The following is a 20,058-nucleotide window of genomic DNA, read 5'->3' on the forward strand; positions in this document are numbered from 1 at the left end:
GACGCTCAATTTCTTGGCCTTGCGGACAAATGAAGGTTGCAGGACAGGTCCATGGACTGGATTATCCTCACCACTGGGACTGGGCTCTGGGGGCCCTGTTTTACTTCTGCTTGATCACATAGGCTGAGATCAGGCTTGGCACTGACCTCCACACCTAATCTATCATGCAGTGCTCCATGGGATGGATGACATACTGCCAAGGGTTATATCTGGCCGGCAGGCCAGGGATTGAGCACCCATGTTAGACCATTTTGTAGAGAATTGTGGGAAGGATTCTTGTGCCAGGCACAGAGACTGGATATGCCACTTGTAGCACTTTGGCTCCAGGCTGACCACTCCTGGGTCAGTTGCATTTCAGGCTCCCTTTCAGTGCTGTTAATTTCTATTTTGCATTATATTTACATTGGCATATAGTTTGTTTTTGGTTGCCTTCACTATAGCTGGATTTTCTTTTTTACTTTTTGAAAAATAACTTTTTTGGCATGAATGTAACTTTTTTCCCATAATGCTTCCGATTGAGATTAGAAATATAAAAATACTAGGTATGCTTCAGAGTGACTTTTTCAGTAGTCTGCCTACGTATGGTGTGTAAACAAAGCCCGGAAAGTTTGGGATTTTTTCTTTGCTTTCTGTTTATCATTTTAGCCTTAGAATTAAAGAAATGTAGAATTAGGGGGCTTTGTTTTTGTCTCTGTGTGTGGTTTTTATGCCCTAACTGGAAAGGGCGGACATATTTGAATCTTATGTAAAGGTATACTTTTCCTTCAGATTTGTTACAATTTTCCTTCTGCCCTTCCTATTTAGCTGAGGTTTTAGCATTTCTGCTTCCTAATATCAATCACCATTTTACTAGCTGCTTATGCTAGAGAAATTCAGGACATTTTTGTCTGCTGCCTACAGAGCAATGATGATGCAATGGTCACAAGCACGGAGAAAGTAGAAGTTGACCAGCTGAGGTTGGAGGTTTTCAGTCAGACCACTGTTCTTTTCACCAACATTATTTAACGTTGGTGATTTCCTAATATTTTTGGCAAATGACATCTTTGTAAGATTTAGTTGCTCCATTCCTTCAGCACTTGGCATTCACAATGAAATGCTTTAAGATAGCCAACAATATTAGTTGGCTGGATGGGAGGGAACAGACTTTAACCTCAAAATCCTTTCACAATTTCTTCATGCCCCAGGAATCTGAAAAAGGCACCAACCTGCTTTTTAAAATATATTTTTGAAGGTCAACTTTACTAAATAAAGCATTTGCTGGACTACATTCCTGCTGTTCCATTACATGATTAACAATAAAGATAGGAGGGGAAAATAAGGCGTTTCTGATGTGATGGGCTCATTTGGCTTTAGATCTACGTGGAAACTGATAAATGCCAAAAAAGCCCAACAAATTTCCTCATTAATATTTAATAAAACTTTATTCTCTCTCTCTTTTCCAGCAGGCTTCCTAAAATTGTCAGCAATGGAGGAAGAAGTAAGCCAAATGCAACCCCTGAATGAGAAGCAGGTGCCAAACTCAGAAGGTGGCTATGTATGGCAGGTCACTGATATGAATAGACTGCACCGTTTTTTGTGTTTTGGTTCAGAAGGTGGCACTTACTATATCGGGGAGAAGAAACTGGCCTTTGAAAATGCAGAAGCTTTAATAAGATTGATTGAAGATGGCAAAGGCTGTGATGTGGTACAGGAAATAAAGACGTTCAGCGTAGAAGGGAGGACAGCAAAACAGGAACCATTGCTTTTTGCTCTAGCAGTTTGTTCACAGTGCTCTGACGCAAAAACTAAACAAGCAGCGTTTAAGGCTGTTTCTGAAGTGTGCCGCATACCAACCCATCTCTTTACTCTCGTCCAGTTTAAAAAGGATCTGAAGGAGGGGATGAAATGTGGCATGTGGGGCCGTGCCCTGAGAAAAGCTGTTGCAGACTGGTATAACGGGAAGAATGGCATGGCTCTTGCTCTAGCAGTTACAAAATATAAACAAAGGAATGGCTGGTCTCATAAAGACCTTCTGAGGTTGTCCCATCTAAAACCCTCGAATGAAGGTAACAGTATTTTATTAATCTTTAGTAAAAACATTATGCGGTATAGTAAATGTGTTGTTTCTTGCATGTCTGTGTCTTGGAAGCTTAAATGTCACTTTGGCATGATGCTGATACTATCTTACAGATGAGAGAAGACTACAAAAGGTCATAGAAAATGTGGTCCATTTATCTTCACTCTTCAAAAGTAAACTAGTTTCTTATTACTTGTCTTGTTGCTGTTGAGGCTGGGTTGAATAGTGCTTACAATTTTTTTTTCTTTTCTCATATCACTTGGAAGATTTTATTAATACACTTATTTTTCATTATTCAGCTAGATATATTATGTGCAATTTAGATTTGACAGTGATCTTAGTTGTATGCCTCCCCTTAAGTTAAAAAAAAACCCTAGTTTTACAAATGAAAAGCAAAGACAACCTGAGAATACTCTGCTGCATGGAACTCAGGGTAAACGTAATATATATAAGCCGCAAATTGGACATCAACTTTTCAGTGCCTTTTCTGAGTAGGTTTTTCCTCGTCTTCTTCATATGTAAGTGTTTTGTGTCAAAGAGGGTAGAGGTGTTAAGAGCACACCTTATTTTATTCATTTCATAATATTTCTTTAAAAGAAACCTAAAGTATTGTGTGTTATACATGTTAACGTATTACAGTCTGCACATTTAGAGAAGTGAAACCTTAGTATGCTTCTAACTAGTTTATCTACAAGACCTACTAAACACTCTAATACTTCACCATAATCTTGAATAGAAAATATTTTTCTTTTTCAATAGGAATTGCTGTAGTCACTAAATATATCACCAAGGGATGGAAGGAAGTTCAAGAGGCATATAAAGAGAAGGCACTTTCTGCTGAGACTGAAAAACTCTTAAAATATCTGGAAGCAGTGGAAAGAGTAAAACACACAAAAGATGAATTGGAGGTTATTCATTTGATTGAAGAGTATAGTTTAGTTAGGGAGCATCTCCCAACAAACCATTTGAAATCTAAAGAGGTGGGTAAATTAGAATAGTATCATACAAGCTAGTGTTTTATAAAGCAATATTTTGTGCATCTTATGAAGTGTAAATTGCTAATGATTTATTTTTATTCCAAAGAAAACATTTTAAGGCTGAAATGATATAAGTAGTTAATATAAAGTGAGACCAAAGTGTCTATCAGTTTTAACATTTTAATATATATTTATATTTTTACTTAATGTCTTATTTACACACAAGATATGAATTTCTATACTGAGTGAAAAAATTTTATACTGAGTTTTGCTTCTCTTTTTTTACTTCCTATTCTGATACCGTATCAGGTATGGAAAGCATTGCTACAGGAAATGCCCCTTACTGCAATGTTGAGGAATTTGGGAAAGATGATAGCAAATTCAGTACTAGAACCAGGAAGCCCAGAAGTGTCACTAGTATGTGAAAGACTGAAAAATGAGAAAATGCTAAAAAAGGTATGAACTGTTTTTATCACTTGAGGCTTGTATTTGTGTGGTTTGCTATCTTTGTGGAAAAATTGGAAGATTGTGGGCTTAACTGCTCAGCAGTTCAGTGGGTGGAAAACTGGCTGCATGGTAGGACCTACAGAGTTCTCATGAACAGATCTGTGTCATCCTGACAAGAAGTGGCCAGTGGTGTCCTGAGGGGTCTGTGCCTGGACTGTTGCTTTACAACATGTTTATCAGCAATTTGGATGTGGGAGTAAAAAGCTCGCTGGCCAACTGTGCAGATGACACCAAGATATGGGGGAGCGTGGCCATGCCAGAAGATAGGTTGCAAATATAGGCAGACCTGGGCAGGCTGGAGAGTTGGGCTGACCGGTGCCAGATGAAGTTTAACACTCAGAAGTGTAAGGTGCTCCATCTGGGGGAAAACAATCCCCAACATACCTACAGGCGCAGTGGCGACAATTTGACTTGCACCCTGGCCGAAAGGGACCTAGGGGTAGTGACCGATCATTGCATAAACATAAGCTGGCAGTGCGATGCTATGGCCAGAAGGGCAGACAACACGCTGGCATGCATTAACCATTGCATCTCGTGCAAAACTAAGGAAGTAATACTCCAACTGTACTCCACACTGGTGACACCGCAGCTGGAGTACCGCATCCAGTTCTGGAAGCCACACTTGAACAAGGATGTGGAAAAACTTGAGAGGGTCCAGAGAAGAGCCACCAGTATGATCAGGTACTTGCAAGACAATCCATATGAGGATAGGCTGAGGGACATGGGCCTCTACAGCCTACAGAAGAGAAGGCTGAGAGGGGACTTGGTTGCGGCTTACCACTACAGGGTAAGTACATTAAGAACTGGGTGTACAGCTGTTCACCAGGGCAGTACATCAAGAACTGGGTGTACAGCTGTTCACCAGGGCACCCCTGGGGAAGACCAGGAGCAATGGATATGAACTCCTGCAAGGCTGGTTCAGGCTTAATTCCAGGAAAAACTCCTTCACAGTCAGGGTGTCCAGACTGTGGAATAAACTCCCTCCAGTGGTGGTGCAGTCACCTTCCCTGGAAAACTTGAAAAGCAGAATGGACAGTCACCTCACTGGGGCCCCTTGAACCCAGCTATCTTGTCCTGCCTAGTGCAGGGGGGCTGGATCCGATGACCTACAAGGTCCTTTCCAGCCCCAAATGATCTATAAGCACTCTTATGCAGTGTTTTTAATCAATTGCGCATGTTCTTCTGAGACTGTTCTAATACTGGATAACAAAGCACCACTTTTTTCAGGCTCTGGCTCAGTGTTGTTGTAAATAAATAATAATGAAAAAATACTTCAGGCTTATAAATTCACAGGTTTAATATTTCAGTTATTTACAGAAGGGTGTAAGGCCAGCAGGAGTCTAGGAGTGGAACAAGAATATGAAATGTATCTTCTTTTTTAAGGCCCCTGTACTAAGGGGAGGAACAGAGATGAAGTTGGGAGGGTAGTTGTCTGCCAGTGTAAATAAGTGGCTGAGGAGCTAAGATGGCAAGCAGAGAACCAAGGGAGGAAGAGAAGGTGGAAATAATCATTAACATAATGTACGCAAGGAAGTGGTCAGCTTTTAAAGAAATTCAGTTCCTTATCACTGCATTAAAATATTTTCCTTCTTTGTACTTATTTGTATTTTCCCATTTAGTTTTGAGATGAAACATATTCAAGGTCTTTGGTAGGTTACTTTAAAAGAAATATTAGCTTAGCCACTGTCTTGGCCACCTGAACTGAGGGACAAGGACCTAGCCAGCCTCCTGGCTTACATAGTTGGTAGGCCTATCTGGGTGGCATGCCAGATGGACACTGGCTTGTGACTTTCACAAAGGGCAGTGCTTAAGGATGCCCTTTGTGGGATGGAGGCCAGGACAGAAGGTCTCTAGGTTATTACGAAACAGGACAGCTGATAACCAACACCCAGGGAAAGGCCAATCTGCTTAATGGGTACTTCACGTCGGTCTTTTGTCAGTTCAATGGGACTGCCATGCCTAGCAAGACGTGGAATGGCCAGGGTGAGAGTGTATTTATACCCAGGATTGGTTTTGATCCTAGTAAAGGATCACTTTAGGAGGCTGGACACCTTCAAGTCATCTGGTCCTGACAGATTACACCCCAGAGTACTCAAGGAGCTGTCAGGTGTCATAGCTCAACCATTGCCAAAAATATTCAAAAACCCCTGGCACTTGGGCGAAGTACCTGACGACTGGAAGAAAACCAATGTGGTACCCATCTTCAAGAAAGGGCAGAAAGTAGGTCCTGGGAATGACAGGCCAATCAGCTTGACCTCAATCCACGGTAAGATTCTGGAGAAAATTATCAAGGAGACCCTACTGGATAAGCTGGCTGAGGGCAGCATCCTGAGGGATAGCCAGCACAGGTTTGTCACGGGTAGGTCTTGCCTGACCAATCTCATCTTCTTCTATGTCCAGGTGACATATCACCTGGACAAGGGAGAAGAGATTGACATCATATATCTGGACTTTAAAAAGCTTTTGATCTGGTGTCCCATGACCTCCTCATGGAAAAATTGTCCAACTGTGGCCTCAGCTACACCACAGTTTGATGGCTGGGAAATTGGCTCCGAGGTCAGACCCAGAGAGTAGTGGTTGATGGTAGTGAATCGTTATAGCGCTCTGTGAACAGTGGTGTTCCCCAAGGATCTGTCCTTGGACCGGTTCTCTTTAACATCTTTATCAACAATATGGACATGGGTATTAGAAGCACGCTGGCTAAGTTCACCAATGAGATTAAACTTTGAGGCATAGCGTCCGCTAGCCTGTCCTCAGGTTTGATCCAGGCTGACTTGGATAAACTTAGTAAGTGGGCAGATACAAACCTTATGATGTTCAATACCAAAAAAGGTAAGGTACTCTACCTCGGAGGGGGGGTGTGCTACAGCAGTGCTACAGCAGTGCTACGCTTGCTAGCATCATTGCCCAAAGAGACTTGGGGGTCATGATTGACCACACGATGAACATGAGCCACCAATGCGATGTCGTAGCTGGTAAAGCAAACAAAACTTTGCTCTGCGTTCATACATGCTTCTCAAGTAAATCTCAGGATGTCATCCTCCCGCTGTACTTGGCCTTGGTGAGGCTGCAGATGGAGTACTGCATCCAATTCCGGGCTCCACAATTCAGGAAGGATGTGGAGAAGTTTGAGAGAGTCCAGAGGAGAGCCACGCGCGTGATCAGAGGATAAGAGAACAGGCCTTATGAAGAGAGGCTGAGAGCCATGGGACTCTTCAGATTTGAAAGGGGTTTGAACTGTAATTGGGATGGGTCAGAGGGTTTGTTCTCTTGGCTATGGGTAAGAATGGTATGTTATGATTTTGTGTTCATTTGTGGATGAGTGGCTATAGTATTTTTTTAAAACTTGAAGCTGTAATAAAATAATCAGAAAATTGCAACCATAGTCTACCTGATGTGTTGTCTGTGTTTTTTTTTTTTTTTTTTAATACAAAAATTACAAAATTCTATGTATTTTTTTAAACCTAGCCTTTTTGATGCGTTTTGGTTGTAGGCTCGAATACATCCATTCCATGTTTTGGTTGCATTAGAGACCTATAAAGGAGAACGTGGATTCCGGGGCAAGCTTCAGTGGCATCCTGATAAGGATATTTTAGAGGCTCTTGATGCTTCATTTTACAAAACATTCAAGGTAATGGTCCATTTGTGAGTAACTCTTGTTAAAATAATTGTAAGGCTAGAATATTTTAAAACATCGTAAGTTTTTGGGGTACACATGCACTAAGGGTCTAGATTTATGACCTAAAAATATTAGTGTAAACAAGAAGCAAACAGACCATGGAAGCCTCTATAATGAGAGACCTTTACCCAGTCTAGAAAAAGAGTAAGGATTAAAGTATACTAATATACTTTATGCTAATTTAGGTTTCATGTTTTTGTAGCTTACTGTGAAGTAACAGTTTTACCTAACGTAGAGGCTGTTACTGGTTACCCACCACCTAGTAGTGAGGTACAGTAATAACAGCTGGCATCTGATTTAACTTGCATAAGACACATGTTATGCAAGGAACAATCTTGGGTTCGATCAGGTTTGTTCAATCTTAGCAAACCTGACTAAAACCATTAGAAAGTTTGCCCTTACTACTTTGTCAGTTCCTTTTTCTTCTCAAACTGCATATGGGTTTGAAATAGAGGTGCACCCATACATCGGTCCCATATCGGATCGGCACAGATATAGATTGGACATCCGCAAAAACTACTTCACAGTTAGGGCGGCTAGGAGCTGGAACCAACTTCCAAGGGAAGTGGTGCTGGCCCCTACCCTGGGGGTCTTTAAGAAGAGGCTGGATGCCTACCTGGCTGGACTCATTTGAGTCCCGTTTCTTGTTTTGGGGTTTTGTTGTTCTCCTGCCCTGGCGGGGGGTCGGGCTAGAAGATCTACTAGGTCCCTTCCGACCCTAAATCTATGAAACTATAAAGAAAATTGACATCAGCAACAGGTTTTTTTTGGCTGATGTGGCTGATAATGTTGCTGATAAATGCCCAGTGAATGCGCCCAGCCGCAGCACAGCATGCAGGCATCCAGGAGCGCAGCCTCGCACCGTGGAAAGCAGCCAGCTCCAGCTGGTATGTCTTGCGAGGGAAGTGGTGTGGTGGGGGAAATCAAGGCCCGCAGTGAAGGAGGCGCTGGGGCAGGGGCAGGCATTGCACAGCTGGCGCGGGGTGCAGGACAGAGCTTTGAGTGGCTTTTCTGGTAGGAATTGGGGGGATATGGCTCCCACCACTGGGCACCCCGTGGGGGCATGTGCCCACGCATCTGCATGTGGGGCAAGGATGGGCTGCCACTGGGAGGGGGATTTGGGGGGACTACGGTGAATTTGGAGGTGGGCACAGCTGCTCCCCCGTATAGCCCTGCTTCTAGCGCCGCCGCTGTCCACCCTGAGCCTATCCCACTGGGAAGAGCTTGGCGCTGCCCCAAGAGCAGCCCACCGTCACCCCATGCACAGATCCAGAAGCATGCACCCCCCCATGCCGTCCTGGGGTGCGCGCAGTGGTAGGAGCCGCACCCTCCTTGCACTCCCAGACATGGCGCTGGTGGGTCTGTCCTGCCCCAGCCCCACCCTCTCCCTCACCGCGGGGGCATCTCTGTCCCCCCAACGCGTCTTCCTTCACCCCTTTTCCTCATAACAGACTTACCAGTCAGACATCTCTCCCCACGCTGCCTGGCTGCAAGTCAGAATTGGATCATTATTGCCCGATGTGGCTGGCTAAAAATTGGCCATCGGTATCCACCCAAAAAATCTCTGTTGGTGCACCCCTAGTTTGAAAAGTTAGAGGGATTTTCTTTTTTTTGAGTGACAAGCTATCTAGTATCTGTTTTAATAGCTGTGGGTTTGTTTTTTAAAACAGATTGATATTATCTGAAAAGAGAGGAGGAAATAATTTGACTTCCTCAATTGCTTTTAAATGTATTGATGGAGTAACTTAGTTGAGGACCAGAAATTCCATATACATAGCAAAATGCGGACTTATGGTATTTCTTTATCCATTCTAGATGGTAGAACCAACAGGAAAGCGCTTCATACTTGCAGTTGATGTCAGTGGTTCCATGTCACAGAAAATTCTTGGTAGTGTGATAGATGCTAGTACAGCTGCTGCAGCAATGTGTATGGTAAGAAATTGATTAGTTGGATTAATTTTCCTGAATTCTTTACCATTCATAATCCAGTGTGCTGAGGTAGTTGTCATTGCTCTTCTTACTTTTAAAGTTGCCACTAGATGTTTCTACCTCACAGGGGAAATCTGTGCTTGATGCGCTGAAAGTGGCTCCTGTACCAGCCCTCCTGCAGGTCCTTTTATGCCCATGAGGCCTTTAGTAACCAGATTCAATAAGAGTAAGCATTGTGCTAAGCTGGTCCCTACCATAATCTGGCAGTCTTCAGGCTACTTTTGTTTGTTCTACTTATTCAGGCTACTTTGTTTGTTCTATTTATTCTAGTGCTTCCTAATATCTATCCTAAACACCTCATCAAATATCGCCTGGGCCCAAATAATTCCCTACCCCTGACTTAATTGGAATTTTAACATAGGAAGCCTGAGAGCTGTCTTTGAGGTAAAATTATATAACCTCTTGTTTTTTAAGGTTTTAAAAAGTTTTCCCTCTTGTTTTTATGGGATGAGTTAAAACCTGTGCTGAAGGATTTTTTTTCTGTGCCCGTTGGAGGCAATGGTTCTGTTTTGCCTCTTTTTTGTAAATTTGAACTTTAAATTAGTTTTGTGTTTAAGTTACAGAATTTTTCTGCATTTAAAAATATACTAGTTTCTCTTAAAGGGTGAACAAAAAAAATCAAGTTTTACTAATAGAAGCTAAAAGCTAAGTGTGTGTGTGCTTGTGTAGAGAGAGAGTGAGTGATTAGACTTCCCAATTATTTATTTAAGATCTTCACAGGATGTAGAAGAATGTGGGGAACTTTTGTAAACGCAGCATTGAGTCCAGGTGTTAACCTTGCTTTCTTAGAGGTTGGTGGATCCAGAGGGAGTACAGTGGTGCAGCTGCATCTCCCTTTTTGGATTGAAGTACACTATGGGAGTCTCTGAAAACGTTTAAGTCATAGAATCATAGAAAGTTAGGGTTGGAAGGGACTTCAGGAGGTCATCTAGTCCAACCTCCTGCTCAAAGCAAGACCATCCTCAACTAGATCATCCCAGCCAAAACTTTACCTCCAAGGATGGAGTTTCCACCACCTCTCCAGGTAACGTGTTCCAGTGTTGTACTATCCTCCTAGTGAGAAAATTCTTCCTAATATCTAACATAAACTTCCCTTACTATAACTTGAGACCACTGCTCCTTGTTCTGTCATCTGCCACCACTGGGAACAGTCTAGCTCCATCCTCTTTTAAACACCCCTTCAGGTAGTTGAAGGCTGCTATTAAGTCCTCTCAGTCTCCTCTTCTCTAGACTAAATAAAAAGCCCAGTTTCCTTATCAAAAGCCTTGCTAAAATCAAGGTACACCACATCCACCAGTCTCCCTGCATCCACAGAGCCAGTCACCTCATCACAGAAAGCAATCAGGTTGGTCAGGCATGACTTGCCCCTGGTGAATCCATGCTTACCTGTCCTAATAACCTTGTTCTTCTCCAAGTGTTTAGAAATGGATTCTTTGAGGATCTGCTCCATGATTTTTCCTAGGACTGAGGTGAGGCTGCCTAGTCTGTAGTTCCCTAGATCATCCTTCCCTTTCTTAAATATGGGCACTATGTTTGCCCTTTTCCAATTATCTGGAACCTCTCCTGGTCACAATGAGTTTTCAAATATGATGGCCAATGGCTCTGCAGTCACATCAGCCAACTCCCTCAGCACCCACGGGTGCATCCTATCCAGCCCCATGGGCTTATACACATCCAGCTTTTCTAAGTAGTCCCTAACGTGTTCTTTCACCAGGGAGGGCTGCTCACCTGCTCCCGAAACCATGCTGCCTCATGCAGTAATCTGGGAACTGACCTTGCTTGTGAAGACTTGGGAGAAGAAGGCATTGAGCACTTCAGCCTTTTTTGCATCCTCTGTCTCAAGGTTGCCTCTCCCACTCAGTAAGGGACCCACAGTTTCCTTGATCCTTCTCCTGCTACTGACATAGTTATAGAAACCTTTCCTGTTACCCTTCATATCCCTTGCTAGCTGCAACTCCAGTTGCACTTTGGCCTTCCTGACTTCATCCCAGCATGCCCAAGCAGTGCTCTTACATCTTTCCTAGTTATTTGTCTAAGTTTCCACTTCTTATAAGCTTCCTTTTTGTGATTTAGTTTACTGAAAAGTTCCCTGCTCAGCCAAGCTGGTCTTCTGCCATGTTTGCTAGAATTCCTGCGCATCAAGATGGTTTGTTCCTGCACTCTCAGTAAGGCTTCTTTGAAGTACAACCAGCTCTCTTGGATCCATATTCCCCTCAGACTGGTTTCCCAGGGCATCGTGCCCATGAGTTCCCCGAATGAGTTGAAGTCTGCTTTTCTGAAGTCGAGGGTCCTTACTGTGTTGCTTTCCATCTTTCCTTTTCTCAGGCCCTTTAAAGCAGGTGAACTCTTCCTTCACCCCTTCCCCTTGATGCTCAGAGGCACCTCCCCTCCCCTCCACTTCCCTTTCCACCTGCTGCTGCTTTTCCCACTGTCCCTGGGGCGGGAATACTCCAAAGCTGCTTCTGCCTGCCCCAGCCAGGCTACGAGGTGCTGTGCTCAACTGGAGATGGGGCAGCAGCAACAATACTGTGGAAGAACAGTTTTCCCCCTCCCTGCCTTGCCCCTTGGGAGCAGGCATGCAGGGGGTGGGAAGGGGCAGAACCCCCCCATCGATTTTAGTTGCTGCAGTCCCGCCACTGGCTCCAGCTGAGTCCTGCCCTTTTGCAGCTTGGCTGGGGCAGGCATAAGGGTTTCTGGAGCTTCCCTTGGGACACCAGGGAAAGCAGCAGTGTGGTAGGTGAGGGAGGGGCAGAAGGGATGGGGAGAAGACATGCCTTTTACCATGAAGGGTAAGAGGAGCAGGATTTAAAAAGTTCCTGGAGGGTCTTGTAGTGCTGGCAGGGAGAGTTGGCATTACAGGGGATGCAGACACCCCTGCAGTGTGGGTTGCTGCTCCTGTGCCCTCCTTTGGGATATCTTAGATCCATCTCTGCTACTTCGGGCTTGGGTTTGCAGCATGTCCATATGGTGGATGTAATTTGGTATTTGGGTGTTTTGTGTGTTCATTAGACACTAATTTTAACGGCTAAACATGTACATGTACTGCAAATTGTTATTATTGCAATATTTGAATTTTTTTTTTTATTATTCCTAGGTTGTTGCACGTACTGAGAGAGATTCCCATATTGTTGCTTTTTCCGGTGAAATGGTCCCCTGTCCAGTGACAGTAGACATGACATTACCTCAAGTATTAGAGGCAATGTCTACAGTATGTAAAAACTTTTACTTCTGTTGCAGTGTGGTGGGAGTGGTGATGATGATAAATTGTTTCTTCATTTTTGACAATCATGAAAATGGCTTAGAGGTGCACTGCTGCATCGGTCCGTATTGTATCGGCACCGACAAAAGGAAATTTGACATAATCAGCAGTCGGCTTTTTTTGGCTGATGTGACTGATAATGTCACGGATAAATGCCGCGTGTATGCACATAGCCGCAGCATGCATGTGGCCAGGAGTGCAGCCTGCCAGCCTGGAGAGCAGTATCTGGCTGGTAAGTCTGTTGTGGGGAAAAGAGTGTGGGGGGCAGATCGAGGCACCCCCACGGTGAGGGAGGGAGTGAGGCTAGGGCAGGCGCTGCTCAGCTGGGGTGGGACGGGGCACAGAATTGAGTTGACAGCTTGTCCGGTAGGTGGTTGCTGCCGCTCCCCACATCCTCACAGGAGGCAATAGGGGCATGTTGTTGTCTGCAAAGGGCATACAGTGTGAATTAAAACCAGTTCAGAATCTTCTCAGGGGATAAGGCACAACACCGCATTTGTTAAAATATAAAACATACAGCATGAAAAGAATTAAAAAAAAAAAAAACCCAGTAAGGTTATCTGCTTCGCTCATTCCCATACATATTTATCCATTCATTCATTCATTCATAGAAAAAACCAAACACACACACAGGTAGTTAGACAGTCCTGAAAAGGTTAAGGTGTTACCAAGTTCTAAAGATGCTCGGGTTAGTCTGGTGGCCAGCCAGACTGACCACGAGGAATGGAGTCAGGTCTTGTTGGATGTGTCCAACACTCTTTCTTGCAGGTGGACAGACCCAAAGTCTTTTCTTTGTTTTCATTCTTCATAGTGATAGCTGCCCATACAAGCCTATGGATTCCACTGAGTCAGACGCGAAGGTCATCTTCCTTGTCCTGCTGGCAGGCTGGGATAGGTAGGATGTGATCTTCCAGGTTTGCGGTTTGCAATCTTTAGGGGGGTCATAGCTTGTAGTGTTCAGCCGTCAGGGTGAAGGCATAATTTAGTATTTTGTAAGCCTTGACTGCTGACTCTACGTTGTTGCAACCTTAAACTGTTAAACCACAGAAGGCTACTTTCACCTGCTGTGAGACGACTGTCTTCCTTCACATTGTGACATACAGACATCATTCATTCTTTCATTACCTCTTGTCAAACATGCCAGACATACCACAGACCTTACATAAGCATTTTTCTTATGCCAAATTTAAGTTTCAAAATCATAAGACCAATAGGTCAAATATATTTATGCTAAGCAATAGGAAATTTAAAATATAGATGGTTAATTCCAGAACAATAGTGACTGATTAAAATATTATGGGAAGTAAATCGTAACAAGATTAACTTTATCTTAAGGGCTAAATAATTCATTATAAAAGATAGCAATATAAGTAATTAAAGCAATTATAGCTACTGCAATACAACAATGTGCCCTGCAGATCTGTGTGTAGGGCGAGGGTGGGCTGCCTGCTATGCACTTGGGACTGGGGCTGCTGTAGTCTCTTCCCACTGCTTGCTCTTGGGACGGGGTATGCAGTAGTGGTGCTGGGAGGTGGGGGTATGGTGAATTTTGGGGTGGCTCTAGCCCCACCCTTTCGCTCCCCTCTCAGCACTGCAGCCACTGCCCACCCTGCTTGGCCCAAGCACAGCCACCATGAAGAGGCTGGAGTAGCCTAGGCCCTCAGCCCAAAATGAACAGCCTGCCTTTCCCTGTGCACAGATCTGAGGGAGGCATGTGCCCCCCTTGCGTCTCCCTGGGATGCATGCAGCGGCGGAAGCCACACCGCAGGTCAAGCTGCCATCTTCATTCCGTGCCCTGCCGTACCCTGGCTGTGCCACACCTGCCCCTGCCTCGGCCCTGGCCCACTCCCTCCCTCACCGCAGGGGCCTCAATCTACGCTCCCCACACCCCTCCTCTAACAGACTTACCAGCTGGATGGTGCTTTGTATGCTGCTGGGCTGCAGCTTGGTAGTCAGATTGGAATCAGCCATAGTTATTTTCATAGTTAATTGTAATATTGACTTCAGTCTATGCCGGGGGTTTATAGATAGGAACCTACCAGATTCACGGCAGAAGTGGAGTATACGGCAGCTCCTTTAATCTTTTACGTTTCCCCCATGTGCCCCTTTTCGTCCTCCCCCCCTCCACCGTTGATTGGCAGAGGGGCCTCACTGCTCCCTCTTGATCGGCAAAGAAGCGAAAACCACGGTTTTAAACATGGTGTGGTTTTTGCCTCCCTGCTAGTCAGCAACAAGGATCGGGGCACTTGGGCAATCAGCAGCGGGAGCCATAAGCGGCGCCATAGTTAAAACCACAGTTTTTGTTTCTCTACCAATCAGAAGCTAGATGCAAACGTGCCCCTTTCACCAGTCAGCAGTGGAGGGGCACACAGGGAAGCCTGCAAGATTAAAACAGGTGCCACGCACCCTACTTCTGCCATGAATTTGGTAGGTCTGTATTTATAGAATATTATTTCCTCCCCGCTGTGCCCCTTCTTTGGTATATCTCACTTAGTTTATTTTTACAACATGTCCAGTAAATTAGATAATTTTTTCCATGTCACTTAGCTCTAAATAAATTTGAGATGAGTAGCTTAAAAGAAATGGATGGATGCAAGGTAAAATGGATGGTGGAGATGCAGGATATTTTTGCATATAATATTACTCAGAACATAATATTTTATTTCTTCAAAGCAATATATAAACAATTATCTTAATATTTTCAGTTCTTTATAATTGCAGCACTGTCCTAAGTCTTATTTTTTCAGTGCTGCTACATTGTACTTTATAACATATATGCTATACATTTTATTAGGCTGAGGTGAGTTAGCACTTCCTAAATTCCACCTAATTCAGTGAAATGACCTCACTCACTGCAGTGGAGTTATTGGCTTCTGAATAAGTAGTCAAATTCTAAACCTCAGTCCTGCAATGTAATTTGCACAAATAGACTAAAGCTTCATTAACATCAATGACGTGCATTTTGCATTGCAGGGTAGAACCTATTTATGTTGTCCTTAATCTTTGGGAAGAGAGTTTCATGGACTGTTTTAGTCATGAGAGGTTGTGTTGCTGTTTTTTAATTGTTCTTGCTATATTAACTTATTGTTTTACTATACTTTATCTGCTCATTTCCAATTTGTTTGTCACTAAAGGAAAAAAACCCTTTTAAGCTCAGTTTATCAAGTGTTACATATTCTTTAACATATTTATTTCCATAATTGTGCAGTTAATGGCAGTACAAAATTGGTCCAGTGAATGGTACCTTTTGTAAGCAGAGTTTGGGAAGTTTCTTAAGTTTTTGTTTTTCTGTTGTTAGATTACTATGACATTTCCAGAATATTACAGTGCAGTTCATAATATTTGTATGCATTTTTAGATTGAAATGGGTGCCACTGATTGTGCTCTCCCAATGATATGGGCTGAAAAGACTAACACAGCTGCTGATATCTTTATTGTTTATACTGATAATGAGACGTACTTTGGAGATATTCACCCTGCAGTTGCTTTGAGGAAATACAGAGAGGTAAATATTCTTTCCTAAAATGATACTGAGCCAATAGTTAATGAAAATAGTGTGCAGAGGCTTCTTTTAAAGAGAGGAATATTTGTGGTTTATGTAAATGTATTAGGCTTTATATTTCGGAAAAAGTATTAGAGTCTGCATACACTGAGGCAGAAATTAACAGCACTACTTACAAACAAACATATTTTTAAAAAACAATAAGGACTGGAATTACTTGCATGTGATTTTCCATCATGAATATTGATGGCCTGATATTAATATCCTGCATTTAGGTTTTTGTAACAATAGTTAATGTATGTAGTATTCAGTGAATTTATAAACTCCTACTGCTACATGCTGAGAGTTCTTTTTTGCAGTGGGGATTCTCTTCAAGCAAAACAAGTGAAATTCCGGTTTTCCTCCCTGCTCTGCAGTGGAACTGAATGTGTTAGCAAAGCACAGAGCAATATACAAATAGCCACCTGAGTGAAATTATGGGAGTCTGCAAAGGAAGTAGTGCCACAGGAATGCAAACCCATTGAAGTCAGAGTTTATTTTCCTCCCAGAAGGGAGGCTACTGAAGTTATGAGCAGTGCATGCTACTAGTGCTCAGCAGTTTTGCTGATCTCTTGAGCTCTGACAGTTTTCTCCTCCTGATCCCACTCAGTGACATTTCACTTAAAATGAATTGAAATTAAAGAATAACTTTTGTAAACATATTCCTGTGCAACAAAACTTCATTCAAATTCTGAACATAATTTTTTGATATTCCAAGTCATATACCTGTATACTTTTGTCATTTAACACCTTGTGCTTTTCTGCAACTGGTACAGAGAAGGGTGTAAAAATGTTTTACAAACACAGATATATTAAGAGTTACTCTCCATATCCTTGTTAAGTAACCATCACTCTCTCTCATGCAGGTGTGTGAAACTGAGATGGGTATTTTGAACAACCTGCCCAAACTAATTTAGGAAGCTGGTGGGAAAGGACAAATTTGTGGCTCCCAGAGTTATTTTTTTTAGATATAAATTTGTTCTTGCCCACTTGATATGACCATCATGACTGATAATAATAGACCCTTAAACATTTACATTTTGTTTAGGCTATATTTTATTTCTATATTAAATGGCCTGCTTAGAAGTACTTTTATAAGATTTATACCTATCTTTATGCCTTCTGTGGTATTTAAAGGCAACATATTGCAGTTACCTCAGTTTTATTGACATCAGACTGAGGTCTGGTTTAAAAAAATACTAAGGGCCAGATTTTGAAGTCTTTGCTTGGGGAATCTCTGGCTTTCATCAGCTTCGCTGGTGTAAGGACAACATAATTGATTTCCAGATAATTATTAATTTGCTGTATAGGTGTACATTCTCAAAGTGTTTTATCTGCTTTCCTTTCTGCCTCTAGAAGATGAGCATTCCAGCAAAACTGATCGTTTGTGGAATGGCATCAAATGGTTTTACCATCGCAGATCCAGATGATAGAGGCATGTTGGACATATGTGGCTTTGACGCAGGAGCTCTTGAAGTTATTCGAAACTTCACTTTAGATTTGATATAATTCCTGGATACCTATTACCAGTGGGTCCATTGCTGGCAATAGATTTCACCCTGGGAACTACCAGCCAAATGTACTGTACTAGAAGATGGTACATGATTCACGTATAAGAATAATGTTGCCTTCTAAAACAGAAATCAAAAAAAGAATCATACAAGAATTTTCTTTTTTTCTGTTGCATACAGGTTAAAAATAACTACACAAATCCTGCTAAGACTAGCTACTGGGGTACATAGTATATGATTTAATTACTTTATAGTTTGCCAGTACTAACATGTTTTTCTGTCCTTGCAGACTATTTTTTTAGTTTTTTTTGTAAGAATAAATTGGTGAGAGACCACTGGTATTGCTGGGTTCAAGGAGGAAGGAAAAGTAGCTTGTTTTGATGGCTCTTGTAAAGGTGTTTGTTTAATGAGGGGTTTTTCATGTTTGTATTTGAAAAGATTAAGATGCAACATCTCTATTCAATTTTGCAAAGGAAATATTTTCAGAGCACATTTGACCATGTTACTGTGATTGGGTACAAAAATACTTGTCTAATTTTATATGGACAAAGTAAAACTGACAATTTTGATTTATCTTTTCTAAATAGATTGTGATTTTGATCTTCTAGAATGAAATCTGTAACTATCTGGTAAATTGAAAGGCAGTGCTATGGATTGCAAAGTTAATTAACACTGTTGTAAAATTGGTATGCTTTGCAGGAAATAGTACAAACCCTTTGTAGTAGAGAAAAGGTCCCTGAAGTTGTTTAGGTTGCTCATCTGATGTGAATGTGCTGAAGTTTCGGCAGTTTCTCAGTGACGAAGATGGACAGAGACCCTGGAATTAGCATTACCCTCAAGTGTGATTGTAACAATTGAAACGAACTTCACTGCGTGTTTTTCTTCCTCTTCCCTCCCGCCCCCCACAAATGTGTTGATGCTACAGAAATAATCATCTTGAATAGTGCTTTGCAATATTTAAAAGTGACCTTTTTTCTCTGATATTTACTGATTAGATTGACTCAGTCTAACTTTTTAAAACAGTTTTAGTTCTTATAGTGACCGATTCTGAGACTTCTGCATTATATAGCTGCCTTGTTCACAATTCCAAAGTCTGTCTTGTTTAGAAATTTGATTGCCAACTAGATTTTTAAACTTTCTTGTGATAAGAAACATGTAAGGGAGAAAATAACTGAGAATGTCCCAACTCTGTCTTAGAGGAGGAATGAATAATGTGTGCATAAATGTAATGAAATGTTTTTTTTTTGATGTCACATACTAAGATACATAGGGGATTTGGTCATAGTTTTACATTTTCCCCTAAATTGTATGATCATATCTCCCACTAAGGGTAATTGTTTTAAAAGCTGAATTTGTATTTAATCTGAAAATGATTGCAGTTTATAAAAATAATTTAATTATAATAAATACTACATCAAACTTCGTTGCTGTGCTACAAAACTTGCTCGTAAGTGTAAAACATGTTGCAATTTAAATAGTAAATTAAATTCTTGTTGCTTAACTCATTTTCATATGTTTAAAATATAAAGAAATGAGGGTTAAAAATAGTGTTTTGCAGGGTAAGCTATCTTCCATCTTCAGACATTATTTAACATTTATAGCTACATGCCCCATGCTTAGTGCTTCAGTTTGTGAGATGTCACTGAAGACATCATACCACCTATTAATATGCTTGGCACGGGATAAATCGGGGTGGTGAGGAAACCCACTGGCATGAATTTGTACAGGCCCGTTGCCTGAGCTGTTTTTCAAATAATGGTATTTTGAAAAATTGCCAGTTGAAACAGTGGCTTTCCATCAAAGTGAATGAGTTGTAGATTATCAATTAGTAATGCCATAGGGATGGGATACAATTTATAGAATGCAGGACCACTGCTCATTAGGTTACATGAACCCCCCCCCCCCCAAAAAAAAAAGAACTAACAAAAGAAACCCCCCCGTTACCTACATAGAAAGTCAACAGTTGTACTAACAGTTCAGTGCAGTTCTTTTGCAAACTTGTGATAACTAAAAAGATTTGACTGAACTAGTGGCTTTAGTTACAGATGAAGAGTGAAGAATTAACTGATTCAGAATATTTGAAAATAGTCCAATTTTGGAATACAAACCCTTGGATTAGATACGCAGGGTCAAGATAAATTTTCAGTATAGCTGATAGGAAATTTAATTACACTATGACTATTATTATTATTATATTTCGGAGAGAGATGTACGACATTCCAGGTCATAGTAATGCAAAACATGGTGACTAGATGGAGTGAATAATATGATCCTAAGCTTGTTTTCTCTATTTAAAAGATACAAATATAATACATTGCTTGATTTTTACTTGGTGTTGATTGTTGTGACATGAAACAAACTGCTACAAATAGGACCAGATTGCTCCCTATATCCTACTTTTGGCAAAAGAGCAGGGGTGAGGAGGTTTGTTGCTTCCTTCCATGGAAATGGTAAGGTTCTTTACGGAAACACACACCTTTTGGAACCATTTAGACACTGGGGCTACTTTAAAGGCGTGAAAAATGAAACAAAACTAAAC

The 20,058-nt window shown here is 41.8% G+C and overlaps 1 protein-coding gene across 1 annotated transcript; it reads left to right on the forward strand.

The window, feature by feature from the left end:
• Positions 1-1,399: 1,399 nt before the first annotated feature.
• TROVE2 (TROVE domain family member 2) lies at positions 1,400-19,421 on the forward strand. Its single transcript, XM_019502021.1, has 8 exons — positions 1,400-2,045; positions 2,816-3,036; positions 3,343-3,489; positions 7,034-7,171; positions 9,035-9,151; positions 12,303-12,416; positions 15,826-15,972; positions 17,365-19,421. Exons 1-8 carry the CDS (start codon positions 1,466-1,468, stop codon positions 17,515-17,517), a joined length of 1,617 nt encoding a protein of 538 aa, XP_019357566.1. The 5' UTR covers positions 1,400-1,465; the 3' UTR covers positions 17,518-19,421.
• Positions 19,422-20,058: the final 637 nt, after the last annotated feature.

Source organism: Gavialis gangeticus, unplaced genomic scaffold (assembly GCF_001723915.1).
Source record: "Gavialis gangeticus isolate Ggan-Ray unplaced genomic scaffold, GavGan_comp1, whole genome shotgun sequence".
In the NCBI taxonomy this organism is placed as follows: Eukaryota; Metazoa; Chordata; order Crocodylia; family Gavialidae; genus Gavialis; species Gavialis gangeticus.